This window comes from Limulus polyphemus, unplaced genomic scaffold (assembly GCF_000517525.1).
Source record: "Limulus polyphemus unplaced genomic scaffold, Limulus_polyphemus-2.1.2 Scaffold3804, whole genome shotgun sequence".
Classification (NCBI taxonomy): Eukaryota; Metazoa; Arthropoda; class Merostomata; order Xiphosura; family Limulidae; genus Limulus; species Limulus polyphemus.
Genome location: NW_013669414.1, coordinates 9,988 through 28,327, shown reverse-complemented (window position 1 = coordinate 28,327; position 18,340 = coordinate 9,988). Strand labels below are relative to the sequence as shown.

The following is an 18,340-nucleotide window of genomic DNA, read 5'->3' as shown; positions in this document are numbered from 1 at the left end:
ATAACGCCCCTACGGCTGAAAGGGCAAGCATGTTTGGTATGATGGGGATTCGAACCTGCGACCCTCAGAGTCAAGCGTCCTAACCATTTGGCCATGCCGGACCAAAAATCATATTTTAATTACTGCCACACTAACTTGTCTGCTTTTTAAACCAGTTTTGTTATGGTTATTGTATGTTATTAAAAGTTCTTTTGTCATTTGTCCACCATGTCAATCATTGGATCTTTTCTATAGAGAAGCGCAAGTAACCACCTTTGCTAGGACTTAACTTTATAGTATATGGAATATTAAGTTTCCTTTAAATTAAGATAATGTAACGTTGGGAGAAACACAATGGCGTTTCACAAATATTTCGTTCATTACGACCACGGTTTCGCCAGTAAAGGCTTCATCGGGTACCTGTAACTGAAGATTTCTTTAGTGGCGAAACCGTGATCGCAATGAATGAAATATTTGTGAAACGTCCAATTACTTTTGTTTCCCCCAGTTCTGTCATGATGGGGTTCCACCACGTACCGACGGTCTTGAATATTAATTACATGATGTTACATCTTCGCGTGCTACTAAACCGAGATGCCATGGAATACAGACATCCAAAATATACTCCACTTGGAATTTCGAAAAGGACCGGTCCCGAGGTCCGACAGATTCCCATCCCCCAGTTTTTGTTGCCCGGCACGACCAGGTGGTTAGGGCGCTCGACTCGCAATCTGCGGGTTCGAATCCCCTTCATACCAAACATGCTCGCCCTTTCAGCCGTGGGGGCGTTGTAAAGTTACAGTCAATTCCACTATTCGTTGGTAAAAGATTAGCCCAAGAGTTGGCGTTGGGTGGTGATGACTAACTGCCTTCCCTCTAGTCTTACACTGCTAAATTAAGAACGGCTAGCGCAGATAGCCCTCGTGTAGCTTTGCGCTAAATCCATAACAAACAAACAAACAGTTTTTGTTATTGTCTTAGTCATTTAAAACTTATTAGTCGCTAGACTTGTGAAATTCAGTTCATTACATCTTTGGTTCAAAAGTATACATAGAGGTAACGGTTACGATAGGACTACTGCAACGTATGATAAACCCTCGACTTGCATTACAGATTATATACACACACACTTGTACACAGAATTAAACCGGAGTATCTTCTATTTCCTGTTTACAGAGAGAAAAAAATAATCAGTCATAGACTGGAAGTAACTGCTATAAACATATTTTAATACTGTTGCTAAATTCATACAACAAGCGTAACTTTAAAAAAAAAAGCATTATTACTGCATCCAACTATATCTGAAAGTGTGTAGTAACATCCTTGGATACAAGTTCAAAAACAAATACTAATTTCCACACTAAGAATACATATATGTGTTTATTCGGTAACCTGAGTACGGTTGAAGAATATTGAGGCAGAGATGATGTTATAGAAGGAAATGATGCCAACTACTGACACTTATCATCTTTCCGTCGTACAGTACTTTTAGTGAGGTGCTCATACTTTGGCAGTTATCAAGAGGTTATCATTTATAAAACGATACCAACTCTTTGGTTCACACGTTTAGAGTTTATTTTCTAGCTGAGGTCATGGCTGGAGCTTCTCTCTCTTTAATACAGAGGTCAGAGTTGGGCCCTCTTTCTATTTAATAAGTATGACGAAGACAAACTTCTCAAACATGGATTTTATAAACAAAACAGAACACTCCAAACTGCTGGAGTATCCCTTATGTTTATTGAGCCGGTAGCTCTGTCATAGCTCCTCACCAACGGCATTATCAAGCACTTAAAAGGTACAAGGTCTTACCTTCTTTTCCATGCACGTGCATACTACGTGTCCTGTTCGTGAAAGACTCGAGATCACCATAAGTCGGAAACAACTGGCTAGGAATTTCAGCTGTTGTTTTATACGTTCATAAAACGGCCATTTTTTCAGCACAATAAACAAACCAAAATACTATTACGACACAAAAACAAGCTGATAAGGTAGTAAATGCACACTGAATGGATTATAATAATGGGCTGACGGATAAATGATAGCTTAACAAATACTTAAGGAGTCCAAAATACCCATAATAAAGTAGTTTGACCATAGGTCACAGGTTTTCTACAAAGAGACTGAAAAGAAACTATTCTTCGACATTTCTCACAAAATGTTAAAGTGTGAGAGAATATAAAAATTCTGATATTTTTAAACAAAATTTTCTTTACCTACCTAGCATTAAAATATATTCAAATACTGCTCTGTAAGGAAGGTATAAGTGTCACTCATATAATATAATTTGTAATAAAAGGTCATTCCTAAACTATCCATGATTAGTTTCATCCACAAAACTCCTGAAAACTAATTTCCAAGGTATGTCTGCCGTCTGGTAAATATATTAAAGCTTTATGGATTTACTGGCAGTGTCTGTGATATAAAACTTTTGAAATATTCAATGGTAAGAATATAAACACACAAACATTTAGCTCAATATCACAAGTAACAAGTAAATATATTTCTTTGGCTGCTTGTTTCAATGTTGTCTTATATATGACATCTCTAATACGGAAAATAGGTAACACGTATAGCTAAATTGATATCATGAATAAGTTTACTAATTTACATTAATAGATTTTTTTAAATAACTTCTCTGCTAGACACCAAGCAGCTCAACAACTTCACAATTCTAGACATTGGCATTTCAGAAAAAACAACTGACTCAAAACCTTCATCTAAATATTACAAGATGGCTATTAATAAGTTGTGTCTAGTGGTCAGTTTGGTATACCCTCTGTATGTCTAGTAGTCAGTTTGGAATATCATCTGTATGTCTAGTGATCAGTTTGGTATATCCTCTGTATGTCTAGTGATCAGTTTGGTATATCATCTGTATGTCTAGTGATCAGTCTACTATATCCTCTGTATGTCTAGTGGTCAGTTTGGTATATCATCTGTATGTCTAGTGATCAGTCTACTATATCCTCTGTATGTCTAGTGGTCAGTTTGGTATATCCTCTGTATGTCTAGTGGTCAGTTTGGTATATCCTCTGTATGTCTAGTGGTCAGTTTGGTATATCATCTGTATGTCTAGTGATCAGTTTGGTATATCATCTGTATGTCTAGTGATCAGTTTGGTATATCCTCTGTATGTCTCGTGATCAGTCTACTACATCCTCTGTATGTCTAGTGGTCAGTTTGGTATATCCTCTGTATGTCTAGTGGTCAGTTTGGAATATCATCTGTATGTCTAGTGATCAGTTTGGTATATCCTCTGTATGTCTAGTGATCAGTTTGGTATATCATCTGTATGTCTAGTGGTCAGTTTGGAATATCATCTGTATGTCTAGTGATCAGTTTGGTATATCCTCTGTATGTCTAGTGATCAGTTTGGTATATCCTTTGTGTGTCTAGTGATCAGTCTAGTATATCCTTTGTGTGTTTAGTGATCAGTCTAGTATATCCTCTGTATGTCTAGTGATCAGTCTACTATATCCTTTGTGTGTCTAGTGATCTGTCTAGTATATTCTGTGTGTCTAGTGATCAGTCTAGTATATTCTGTGTGTCTAGTGTCAGTCTAGTATATTCTGTGTGTCTAGTGCTCAGTCTAGTATATTCTGTGTGTCTAGTGCTCAGTCTAGTATATTCTGTGTGCGTCTAGTGATCAGTCTAGTACATTCTGTGTGTCTAGTGATCAGTCTAGTACATTCTGTGTGTCTAGTGATCAGTCTAGTATATTCTGTGTGTCTAGTGATCAGTCTAGTATATTCTGTGTGTCTAGTGATCAGTCTAGTATATCCTATGTGTGTCTAGTGATCAGTCTAGTATATTCTGTGTGCGTCTAGTGATCAGTCTAGTACATTCTGTGTGTCTAGTGATCAGTCTAGTACATTCTGTGTGTCTAGTGATCAGTCTAGTATATCCTATGTGTGTCTAGTGATCAGTCTAGTACATTCTGTGTGTCTAGTGATCAGTCTAGTACATTCTGTGTGTCTAGTGATCAGTCTAGTATATCCTATGTGTCTAGTGATCAGTCTAGTACATTCTCTATGTCTAGTGCTCAGTCCAGAATATCCTCTAACTTGTGTTTACTGATAAGGCCAACATATTTCTACCAAATAAGAATGAACTATTTTTCTGCAAGCAATGGTGTACTGTCACATCTAAATAATTTATACAAAAAATAAGATACAAACACCTGGTGGCTCATGCACACTTTGTTGAGTGTTGCAAACTGACAAAGTTTGAGAGAACAGCCTCTTTACATGACTAGTATTCACTGCAATACTTGAAGTTCAAGTATCACCAAGACAAAAGGCTTACAAGAAACATCAGTTCTGTGTAGGTGCTAGTGCATTGTGTACTAAGATATAACCATGCACTGTCACTACTGTGTGCATCCAATGGTCCCAACATAAGTAGTTAAAATTAAGAAACCAGAGTGTTAACAACTTCCTGAACTCACAGTGAAATGTGAAGAGAGCTAATATATATATAACTAATTAATTAACCAAATCAAATATGAGCAAGTTTGTATCAACTTATCAAAACTCGATAATAATTTTCACCTCGTACTCAGAGTTCTACATTGTCAACCATCATTTAAACAACAACAATGCAGCAATCTAGTTTCTTCACACAATATAACACTGGTCTAATGATCAATGTGATAATCCACAGCACTGGTCTAATGTTAACACAATCTAAAAACATGACCAATGTTAAATGTAACAATTAACAGTTTAAAACAATCTAACACTTTACCAATGTTCAGTATAACAATCCAGTCTGTTAACACAAACAACAAATGAATATTTAGTGTAACAATCCAGTGTATTATCAAATTAGTAACACTTGACTAATACCCAATGTAACAGTCCAAAGTTTTTTAAAAATCAACTTTTTGTTAACACACTTAATAGTTAAATCAGGAGTCAGTACAACAACCCACAATCTTCTAACACAATATTCAATGAATGTTCACCAAAACCAATCCACTATTTGTTAATACAAGTAAAACTAAATGTTCAATGTTAAAATCCATACAATGCTAACACAGCACTCAATCAGTATAACAATACATAACTTATAAATACAATTCTTAATCAACAAGTTTTAAATGCAATCCATTTTATTAACACAGCATGCATTAAGTTTCAGTGAAACAACCCACAGTTTGTTAGCAAAACTAACCCAAGTAGGATCCAGTCACAAACAACAGTTGGATAACTCAGTCAACAGTGAAACAATCCACAATTAGTTATCACAATTGACACAAATAGAATTAAATAACAAACAACAGTTAGACAACTTAGTCAACAGTGATACAATCCACAGTTAGCACAATTAACAGAAATAGGATTCAATAACAAACAACAGTTAGATAACTCAGTCAACAGTGAAACAATCCACAATTAACACAAACAGGATTCAATAACAAACAACAATTGGATAACTCATTCAACAGTGAAACAATCCACAGTTAGTTAGCACAATTAACAGAAATAGGATTCAATAACAAACAACAACTGGATAACTCATTCAACAGTGAAATAATCCACAGTTAGTTAGCACAATTAACACAAGTACAATTCAATAGCAAAGAACAGTTGGAAAATTCTGTGATCAGTGAAACAATCCACAGTTAGTTAGGGCAACCAACACAAATAGGATTCAATAACAAACAACAGTTGGATAACTCAATCAACATCGAAACAATCCACAGTTAGTTAGCACAATCAACACAAATAGGATTCAGTAACAAACAACAGTTGGATAACTCAATCAACATCGAAATAATGTTCAAAGTAAAAATGTGCAGCTTAGCAAAAAGATAAGTCAACCTGTCATCAAAATAAGTTATTACCTTGAATAACATAATTAACAAGTAAACATCTACCATAATCTTGTTAGTATCCAAGTTTATAAGGTTGGGAAGTGGGTTGAATATACCTTGCTAACATCCAAGATGATTACATTATTCTACATCTGGAGCATTAACAAAAAATGTCTTCCAGATAAGAAAAACAACAACGTGCAAGCTGCTATTTTGGAATAAATGTTAGCTCACTAGCTCTGTACCTGTGACTTTGATACTGAACCTAGTTTCACACACTGGACATCTAATTCAAAACCCAAACATATTCTTTGAACTGGTAACAACAACAACAACAAGTTGGTAAACCTCCAATTAGTTTCCCTTTCTTAACTCTTTATTAGATACTAATTATTCTTTACATATTAAACCACTAAATTATGATGCTTTACAAAAGTGATTTGTGAGGATATTATGACCTAGTGGGGTTGAGTAATCTTCACAAACTAACACAATAAAAATGCTTGTTCAATGTTGTTGGGAAAAAAAATAAATGTTATCACGAAGACAAACATTAACATACGCATAATTTACAGTATAATTAACATATATAATTACCATGTGTACCTTTGAAAATCTGCATACATGAACATAGGTGACCATTGCCATATACAACCATAATAAGCAACAATACAGAATAATATGAAAACACTCATCGTCACATATACATTAAACATATCCATGAAATAATATAATCAACAGGAAATGGTTAAATCTCCAGTAGAGAACAAGGCTAAAGCAGCAGTACTAACCAAGGCAATTATAAATTATGATAACATTCTACTGGAACATTATACACATTAGAAAAGTTACCTTAACTCTGTTACATTACAGATAAGCTGTTTTACCTTAACTCTGTTACATTACAGATAAGCTGTTTTTTTGCAAACAAACAAATGCAGCAACAGCAAGATAAAATCTCAATATACAAAGGAGGAATTAAAATTGCTGTAAGAAGATCAACGAGAGGTCAAGGTTTTAGCTGAACTACATACAAACCACTGTGAAATGTTTGGTACAAACGTTGACTAAACAATTCTTTTCCCTAATAACAATCCAAGTTATTTCTTTGCATTCTCGAAGAGGAGAAAACTGGATAGCAAATGGAAAATACATAAAAGATTCCACAAAATAACACACTTCTTTTATCACATTTTGATTTTACAACAGGTTCTAGATTATTCATGGTAGAATTAATCACCTTCTCAAAATCACAGTTACAAAATATATATATATATATATATACGTTAAGAGAGCATAAACTGTTTAAGAAGTTCGCCTTTTCCACCTCCTTATATTTTTCAACATTACATGGATTTGAAATTACAACACACACACTCACACATTGTGAAGAAGCCCTTAGATATGTTAATCAAGTGAGAACATCTTTAGGTAATATGAAACTTTTTTGGTAACTTTTGAAGAACTAATATAAAAATAATGTTTTTAAATAAATCTGACTCATGGAATTTCTTGAGCTCTGTCTTTACTTTGAACAATATCTAAGCTTAACGCTGAAGCCAAACTACTGTAGCATTAATTGATTAATATTTTTTTGAAGAATCGTGTTTCGTACAGCATTGAAGACGACTTTGATATTTTCTGTATCGACGGCAGTGGTGAAGTGATGGTAAATCTGCCTCCTTTTGTCTCTTATGACACCTTCAAACATTTTAAGTAAAAATATTTGAATGTCTTCTAATCTATGGGGATCTCCCATAAACCTCGGAAAGTAATGGGCAATATTTGATTCTCGCTTCTCGAGTTTTTCTTGCAGGAGGTCGGTTTTGTTGAGGAAGAGAATAAAAGACACATTTACAAAACACCTGTTATTTACGATAGTGTCAAAGATGTCCTGTGACTCTACAAGACGGTTAGTATACCTGTCCTCCAATAGCACCTGATCAAATTCATTGGAAGACACAAGAAAAAGAATGGAGGTCACACTTTCAAAACACTTGAACCATTTTTGTCTCTGAGATCTCTGTCCTCCAACATCCACGAATCGAAAAGGAACTGTGTTGATGTAGATCACAAACTCATTGATGGATTTAGTGGCCTTCCGAGCATGAAGGATATCCTGATGTGAAGGATTATAGTCCTAAAATGAGAAAAATATCCACTATTAAATTTTACCTTAATTTCTCTCAGCTGTACAAAAACAAATAATTTATTACAGATAATATAAAAAATTCTGTTTTTAAAAATATTATACATGTAAAAATCATGTTTAACAAAATACAAGATAGCTTCTGTCAAGCATGTAGTAAGTACATCTTATTGCACACTGCATATTTGAATTTGTTAATTTGCTAAATGTTGTTAAAGTTGCTTGAAGAATTTTTCCCCATCTTAATTAATGAAACAGGTACACTTATCACACCATTTTATGATATATATATATATATATATATATTTAATTACATCAAAATATGTAATACAACAAGATGGAAACATGGTATGCCTCAAAAATAGCTGTCAAAATTTATAAAGACAAGTACATGAATACTTACAAAACCTGTTAAATTATATTTATACCTGCCCCCTACATTCTGTATTCTTTAATACTGTATAAGCAGACACACATATCTAGGAGAGAGGGGGATAGACCTCCTTACACTACCATATAATAACAGAAAGAAAAATTAGTCATCTGTGTTTTTATTTGTCTGGGCTATTCATTTTTGAAAAGTTTAAAAAAATTTGTTTTTAAATCAACACAGCTGGAGTCTACAGCAATCCAATCGAGGCCTCAATCAATAACTGATTATTCTAAGCTAGTTCAACTTAAAGTCTAATAAGTGTTGAGTGAATAAAGTTGTTTAAACATTTGTTTAACAACAAGTAAAATCTTGGAATGGTCCGTTCTTTCATTGGGGTGTGTGTCTGTGAGCCAGACTAGTTTCAGAGAATTCCACTCCTCATCAGTGACCCTGGACACTACCACCAATGAAATATCAGACCAAACCAAGCCTTTATAGTAGTGAGGTATTGAAAATCGAACTGGTGTATTTAAGTGTTTTACACTCACATAAAATAAACCTATCATTCTACAGGTATTTGAAGTGTTGCTGTGGTAAATTTTCAGGCCTTGTATTTTTTCAGACACTGTAACAATGCAAAGTTAGTATTGTTTAGGGTATATGAAGCTATTATAAGAATGACTTGTTACACAATAGATTTTTTATTGTTTAGAAGTTAGAATTTAGGATATTTTCATATTGTTGATGTCCAAAATAAGTAAAAATGCAAGTGGCAGGATTGTTTAAGTACCAACATTTAAGAAGTTTGAAAAAAGAGACATACTGTTTATGAACTAATGCTATAATCTTTTTATAAATATGATTAAATATAACTTAATTACAAAAATTGATATTTCTTTTTAACTGATTTTATTTTGATATCAATCAAACTACTGAAAATAAAAGATATAAGCTTTGAAATCACTGGATTATAACCTGTCTGAACTAATCAGTTATAGAATATATTATATTTGTGAAACACTTGAAAATTTGGTTACAGTGTAGCACAATAAACTTTTCAAAAACTAATTGGCATCACTATAACCAGCATGGAGTAGTTGCACTGTTGTTACTTATTAACATACTAATACTACATTATATGATTATAACGTTACAGTGTAGCACAATAAACTTTTCAAAAACTAATTGGTATCACTATAACCAGCATGGAGTAGTTGCACTGTTGTTACTTATTAACATACTAATACTACATTATATGATTATAACGTTACAGTGTAGCACAATAAACTTTTCAAAAACTAATTGGTATCACTATAACCAGCATGGAGTAGTTGCACTGTTGTTACTTATTAACATACTAATACTACATTATATGATTATAACATCCTATTTTTATTCTCATTCATTCCCTACTGGTTTTCAAACTTCGAAAGATTAAGTTATAACTGTCAAAAGTTTTATTTTACAAAATATATTGATGTTGTTTTATTTTTATAGCTGTTTGAGTTTAAATTTAAGCTCACCAGAAAATATTTTGGCTTAGTACACATTTGTCCAATAAATAATATGAATTATTGTTATTCATTCTGTCTGTTGGTTACATCCAGTGGACGGTAGGAAGATGAAGAGGGATATCAATTTGGGGTAACATCTCCAGTCCAAAAACTGGTGGAATTGAGAATTTATCATCCAGTCCACAGTAGGAGGAGGGAATCAGCCAAACACATGAGAACTTATGTGGCTGGGCCGTCTTGAACCAACACCTGACTCAACCAGGAACTGACATCCTGAGGATAGTAGGAATGAGGAATATCTCAGCCTGAGAGGGCAAACTTCTGTGGTAGGAAGGGTGTCACACCACTGACATAAGCAGAATGCTACTGCCCTACTCTCAACTGAGTGGTATTGTGCTTCACTCAAGAGGACTGGTCTCCAAGGTCCACCACCCCAGCAGCTAGAATCTCGGAAGCAGCAAGGATTCCAATACTCCACTAGAAGAAAGGGGGGTGAAAAATGTATAGGAGGGTCTGGAGGACCAAAGCACTGGAGACAGTGCAATGGGTGACCAAAATATCATACTTGAAAAAGCAGAGCTACTATGTTGACAGAGTCGATCAACCAACACCTGGTAGCATCCGGAATTATACATCAGCTCTAAATGCCATGGAGCATCAGAGATCCCCGTCTGCTTTACTCCTGTAAGTCCATGAGTGTACGGTCTGGGATGCACATATTTATGAAGTAATAGAGGTATAACTACAAGTGGTTCTATGGAACATCTTATCTCTACGATGTGCGTATCATGATCCTGTGATGGTTTATTATGTTTCCTGTAATATTTGTGATATTGATGCAAAGATGATGATTGGACAGAGTCAATCATTCAACACCTGGTGGCATCTGGAATTGTACATCAGGTCAACAGTAGGAAGAGCCTCAATGTGATAGACATCTGGTATGATCACAGAATGTACAGTACAGAATTGAAGGCACCACTTGCTACAGAGTAGGATCCAAAATATATGTAGCAAAAGGATCTTGTAAATAAAAATAAACATATCCACCGTGATGATGTACACCCAGGGAAGACAGAAAAGGGTAGCTAGGAACTAGGTAAGGTGACGGACTTGACCTGATTGTAAAAAAAACATGAAAAAGATGACAAACATTCAGAGAAAGGGAAGAATATACCAGGAGAAGTGAGTGGCAAATCCAATCCATAAGGGGAAAGGGAGAAAAATCACAGGAAAAAGTAGAATTCCAATGAAGAAACAAATGGACTCAGGAACCACAGAAGGACACAGTGCATGTCATATACCATCTAAGGGACCTGATCGGGCAAAACAGTCGGTCAGGATCAAAATGGTCCTAAAGATGGGAAATGGAGGGAAGGGAATGAGGAGTGAAATCATTATTACTCTCCTGAGCAATCAAATTCTTGGGCATAAAGGACTGGTCTTGAACTATGAAACAAAACATAGTAAACCCCAATCACAAATACTTCAGAAAGACATGCCAACAATATAAGGCACAGGGATGGCAAAGAAAAGTAATATAATGAACACAGTGACAAAGGTTCAAACAGAGAATGAGTAATAGCATGAAAGACAACACTGAGTTCCAATCCTGGAGAGAAGCAGGGTGGGGAGAATGATCAAAATAACATAGACAGTACCTTAGATTGGAACACAGAAGATAAAACAACCCTATATCCCGCAACAAAGGAAACTGATAGGTCCCACTCATAAAGCCAAGTGAAAAAGGATGGCAATGGAAGAATGGTAGGAAGAGAAGAATGATAACCTAAGTTTATAGACCAACAATGTGAAGTATACCACATATGCTGGTAAACCATTAAAGAGGAAGGATGAACTGGATGGGAGACCAAGGAAGCTAAACACCTGGAAAGTCCTGACCTTCAAATGAAAGACCAAAAGCCACATGTGAAAACAGAGTGCATGTATGGATGGATGATGCACACCAAAGAGTGACCAATGAAGGCAGAGGATGGGGAGGCAACACCAAAAGCCATTGCAGAAGTGAAAACCATGTTAGAGCCAGCCAATATGGTGCCACCAGCAGAACTCGACACAGAGTAGTCTGAACTACTGATAGGACACGAGAAAAAGGACAAATAGGAAGATATGTATGGAGGTAACGACTTGTCCAATCCTGTTAGAGAGCATCCACTGCTCACACCAATGGATGAGGAACAGGAGACTAAAAACAGGGATGGTGTGTATTAAGATTAGAAACAAAAGTATCCATAATGGAGACACCCCAAAGCATACACAATTCCTGAAAAAATGAAAGGATCCAAAGACTATCCTGTCAGTAGAATCCTATCAGGATGGGGTAACCAATCCACAAAAAGATTCAGGGTAACTATAATAAGACATGCCAACAAGGTGATATGATGGCAGTGGGCCCAATATAGAATATCCAAAATTTGAAAATAAAGGTTTCTCGACCGGGTTCCCCCATGCCTGGTGGTGTAGGAAACTACCATAGAATTGTTGATGTGGTTTATCACCATCCAGTAGGAAGGTAAATAGTGCCTGAAAAACAGCAAAAAGCTCCAAGAGATTGATATGGAGAACAGATTCAAAATGAGATCCCGACCCCAAAACCTCCCAAGTGTAGAGAAGTGCTCCCCAAATGGAAAGAGAAGCATTTGTAAAAAGGTGACAGTCCAAACAAGGGGGAAGAAGAGGAAACCCCTGCAGAAATATTGGTCTCAACTAACCACCAGTTAAACTTGGACTGTAAGTGAGGGTAAGGGAAGCATCCAATGGAACCTGAACAAGGCACCATAAGGTGATGAAAACCCACTGAAGATGGCATATGTGGGCATGAACAAAAGGAATGAGGGCTTCAAGAGAAGCCCATGTCCCCAAAGTGATAGAACCTTATGTGCAGAAGGAAAGGGAGAATATGAGATGCTGCAAATGAGACATTCCTTAGTTCTCAACTGAAGTGGAGAAGGCTGGTCCCAACAGAGAAATGAGGTGAGAAACACACAAATAAGAGCCAGAAATTGAGTAAGTATGAAGAATGACTTCCCCACCTTGATAAGCCAGCCTACCTAGGAATATTTCTAAAGAAGAAACTGAGTATGTAGGGCAGAGTCAGCCTGTGAGGAAGCTAGAAGTAGTCAGTTGTCCGTGTAATGGAGTAAATGAAGGACCCGGAAATGAAGCAGTTGAGCAAAGGTTCAAGTCTGAATGAGAAAGCCAGAAACTGAAAAACACACCCATGATGAACAAAATGAAGAAAATGTCTTGATGCTGGGGAGATGAGAATATGTAGATATGCATCCAACACATCGAACTACTTCTCCACAAACCAGGAGTGAAAACCCAATGAAGAGTTAAGTACAATTCCATGGGAGGGGAGTTATGTAGACAGGCTGAATCAACCCCAGACTCCAAAGGTTTGGGAAAAACCCCAAACATCTATTGATGTAAAAAAAGTGCCATGTGAATTCACACAATGAAGAGGAGGGTAAACGAACCCTAGATAAAACAGTATTCTGACCTAGAAGAACCCATCAGCAGAGCAGCCATGTCTATAAAATGAGGGCCATAAAGAAATGGTGTGCCATGGGAGCAAAAAATCAGTACTATGAAGAACAGAAAACTTTTAATGAGACAGATGAATAGCCTCAAGCAGAAAGTGAAGGGAGGATAATAATAATTATCGTAAGAAGTATACGGGAAAATTTACCAAAGTATCAGAGTCTGAATCCAATGCAGGAAGAAGAATTCCAAATGGTATGAATCTAATTACAGGTAGTTGGAACTATAAAAGCAAAAACATCATAGGCCAACATATGTGGAGGACAAGGTTATCAATCCCCCAAAATGACTAGCAAGAACCCCAATATCTGGGTAAGGAGGAAAAACTAAATAATGACCCAAAGATTAATCCCCTAGGATTGCATGGGTAGAATCTTAAAGGAAAACAGGAGACAAAACACAACATAACTGATTAATCAAGTCTACAAATGGAGAAGGAAACCTGGATAAGACCCCCCAAAATGACATGTGACAGGTAACCATATTCAGGAGGGAGGGAAAAAGCTGCCCAAAGTCACATCCACCTGTACAGACACACCTAGGCACTGGTATGACATGACACTCATCAGGTTATTCAGAATATTGCTTGAAATTATACAATTCCCTACCGATCATAGCCATCACGTCAGTGGCTGATAACAGCGGTACCGACCACGCAGACATGGTTGGTAAATCCACTGTAGCAGCAACAGCAGTGGAAGTCATGACCACCTGATACTACGAGGGCATAACTCACAAAGTCAAAAAATAAAAAATGGAGAGTAGATAATGAAAATAAATCTCAACTCTCTACAAGAAAATGGAAAACGACAATAACTGAATTAGAAAAATACACAAAAGTAAAAACATTTGGGTATAATAACTAAATCGCAAGTGAAACAAACACGTCTGCACAGTAACACTGCCAACTGAAAAGTGATTAACAAGTGCATGATTAGAGAAAGCACTAGTTATGATAAGGGTAGCATCGCACTCCTATTGGTGGAGGATTCCTTCATAATCACTTACATGTTGATATGCAGAAAGAAGTGGGGGTTGTAAGACTAGTGGTGATCGAAAATTTGAACTGATAGAGGGCAGTACCAGTGGAGAAAGCTTTCTGTGAGGGGATATAAGATATTGTATCACAAGTATTTATATACTAAATTATATTCATTTGAAAACTACAGAAATTTTCTTCAAAGAGAAAACATCAAATAACCTGAGGTTTAGTACAGTTTAGAGATGGGTTGAATTGGTCACAAAGAAAATTTTATTACAAGTTTAACACAGTAACAAAAGTACAATATCTGTAGAAGGATATTTCACCACATATACTAGTAGCTTACCCGAAAATAGGAATATATATGGTATGAAACAAAGAAGTCACAAGACTGGAGATTGCTTAAGGCTTAGTAATGGAATCTTGTTGATGTTTGGTTCTTTGTTTAAAATTACAGTGTTTTACTTTTATTATATATATATATATATCTAAGTTGTTGTTTTTTGTTTAGCTGCAATGTTTGTAATCATGAAGATATTATGCTCACCAAATAATATCAAATTGTCATAAAATCAGGTAAGCTTAGTTAAGTTTACTGTTTAGTTTGTATGGTAGAGAACTACAAAATATTCTGATGACTAATATCTTTACTTAATTTGTTTTCTTCACAAAAACATGAATTTCAGTGTTAATACACTGAATAATAATGGATAATTAATTGCGATAGTATGTAACATTATTCAAACACCAAAAGTATTTTAGGTTATTAGTTGTGAGTAAATGAATATACAACAAAACCAAACAAATTAACTCAAACATTACTGAATATTATTGTCATGTTAATACTATTCAAACATCATTTAAAAGAAAAACTGCATAACTGGCTACTTAATTATTTCTAATTGCGATCTTCATATGTTTTAAATGAAAAACATCATTACTATTTGACTTATATAAGATCAGTGAGAGATTACAACATATTGACAACTGCATTGCCATCTGTAATCAGCATTAGAGATTCATTCGCCAAGTAGGAAATGTCCAGATTATCTTAAAGCAAAAAATTTGTGCCAAAATATTGTTTCTTGTCAAAAAATATGTTTGTTGTTAAAGGCAAAGATGTCTGTCATATGAAACAAAGAATAGTTAAAAAATTACCTAAAAAACAAAATTAGGTGAAATTAATACCACTCAGCTATATCAGTGGTAGAAGTGAAGGTCAACCGAATAATGCATGATACCAGTAGTTTATGTCTGGCAAGAATACTCAAAAAGAGAGAGACTGAGATCTGACTACCCCAACCTACCAAGAAATTATTTGCAAAACCAACACATGCAGAAAAGAAAAAAGAACTTCTAGGTGAAAGAGGTACGAAGGAAGAACTAACTGGCACACCAAAGAAAACCAGTTCTAACAACTTATATTAGGAATAAGATATTAACTATTGGTGTAAACAGAAGAACTGCACTAAGCCTTTAGGGTGAAAATCTATTGTAAAACATTTATCCAAACTGCTTGGGTTTTTACGAACCCTAAACACAAAGAAAACTAAGTTACACTGTGAAGAATTGTAAAAAATTAAAACAGACACACCTTCTATTGTGATCAGTTAACTCAAAACCTATTACATTCTGACTGGTTAATCATAAGTTCATCTATGTCAGCTAGTTAAAGGTGGACCTAACTGGTCAAACATCTAACATTCTGCCCACTTTATCAATTAACCTAATTGATAAAGCAAACCAAGATTAACTCTTTATCATCCATGGAAGAATTTTTTTCTATTACCCTAACTGACATACATGCACGAGTGGAGATGATATTTAGCATGCATAAATACACAGGTGGAGATGATAGAGGGTTAAGTAAGAGACAAGGCTTAGAGAGACTCTTGGAGCCACACAAGAAGGAGCACAGGGAAGGTAGAGTGAAAATGTGTCCCATACTCTAAAACCTGTACAAAGCATCACAATCACATTGTAGCAGAATACCTGCAGCTGACCTCTCATCTCTTCATGACCTTAACACAGGTAGAAAGTGATGTTCGACAGAAAAGGACCTTGAAGAGGATGACCGGTATAAGAAAGGAAACAGGCCCATAAGTAACCTTTCACTCTGTTTGTTCATCCTGTTTTAAGTAAATAGTTCTTAATCTGTCTGGCTGACTCCTGGTTGAAAAAAAAAAAAACTGCCACTAAAATGTGATGAAGGGTTCTAATTTCATTTTATTTCAAAGCTGAGAGACCACATGATAATAAGGATAGTCTCCAGTACTTAACAAAACACAAGAATAATGCCTCTAGTATGCTAAATGAGGATTAACATCACAGAGCTAACAAAATCAAAGATCATGGGTAAACATGGATAAAATACTCTTATCAGTGCCACCACAGATACCACACTGTACTGTAAGTGAAATACCTACATGTCTGTGACAGCCAACTGGTATCATTCCCTGGACACTGTTTAAAAATATGTTTTAGTTACCAATATCTTTAAAAATTAAAAGAGAAAAAAAAATTTTTTTGAAAACCATATGATCAACTGTTACTTAGATGATTTTATAAAAACTAAATAAAAATCATATCCTCGACAGTCAACAGAATTTTACATTGTGGGTGACAAATTTGTACTTCACACTTTTAATGCTATAAAAGAAACACATTTACACACTAGGTATATGCCAAATAAATCAACCCTGCTTCCCACAAGAGTAAACTTTCATACAGTATAACATTACTATTGTCATGTTTATTATTTCCTTAGAAATTACCACTTTTATGTGAGGTGAGTGACAAAGCAGTCAAAACAACATTTTGTTTCCATACATTCATATATTGTTTAATGTATTAAAAAGGTCCATACTTGTCACGAACTTGTGAGCAGAATTCATTACAGTTTATATGAAACGAACAAAACTGGATGGCTTTGTACACTTACAGCATGGTTCATTACCACTTAGCTACATTAAAAGTGTGTAGTTATCTGCACCTCAGGAGAATAGCAGTCTCTCTCTCTTTCAATACTCTTTGTGCAAAAACCAACAGTTAAAACTTAAATGTTGTTTTAGTTAAACAACACTATTGTAATTCTTGATGTAAAGCAGATGAATTTATGTTAATAAAGAAACAACACTACTGTAACTCTTGATGTAAAGTAGATGAAACTGTATTAATAAACAACACTATTGTAATTCTTGATGTAAAGTAGATGAAACTGTATTAATAAACAACACTATTGTAATTCTTGATGTAAAGTAGATGAAACTGTATTAATAAACAACACTATTGTAATTCTTGATGTAAAGTAAATGAAACTGTATTAATAAACAACACTATTGTAATTCTTGATGTAAAGTACATGAATCTATATTAATAAACAACACTATTGTAATTCTTGATATAAAGTAGATGAATCTATGTAAATAAACAACACTATTGTAATTCTTGATGTAAAGTACATAAATCTATATTAATAAACAACACTATTGTAATTCTTGATGTAAAGTACATAAATCTATATTAATAAACAACACTATTGTAATTCTTGATATAAAGTAGATGAATCTATGTAAATAAACAACACTATTGTAATTCTTGATGTAAAGTAGATGAAACTGTATTAATAAACAACACTATTGTAATTCTTGATGTAAAGTATATGAATCTATGTAAATAAATAACACTATCGTAATTCTTGATGTAAAGTAGATGAAACTGTATTAATAAACAACACTATTGTAATTCTTGATGTAGTACATGAAACTGTATTAATAAACAACACTACTGTAATTCTTGATGTAAAGTACATAAATCTATATTAATAAATAACACTACTGTAATTTTTGATGCAAAGTATATGAAACTATATTAATAAACAACACTATTGTAATTCTTGATGTAGTACATGAATATATATTAATAAACAACACTATTGTAATTCTTGATGTAGTACATGAAT

The 18,340-nt window shown here is 34.7% G+C and overlaps 1 protein-coding gene across 1 annotated transcript in view; it reads right to left on the bottom strand.

Annotated features, from left to right (window-relative positions):
• Window positions 1-1,187: 1,187 nt before the first annotated feature.
• Window positions 1,188-18,340, bottom strand: part of LOC106470070 (guanine nucleotide-binding protein subunit alpha homolog) — a 26,413-nt gene continuing 9,260 nt past the window's right edge. The window contains exon 3 of the mRNA XM_013930595.2: window positions 1,188-7,937. Within this exon, the coding sequence (XP_013786049.1) occupies window positions 7,362-7,937 (576 nt within the window). The 3' untranslated portion in view covers window positions 1,188-7,361. The remainder of the gene's footprint in view (window positions 7,938-18,340) is intronic.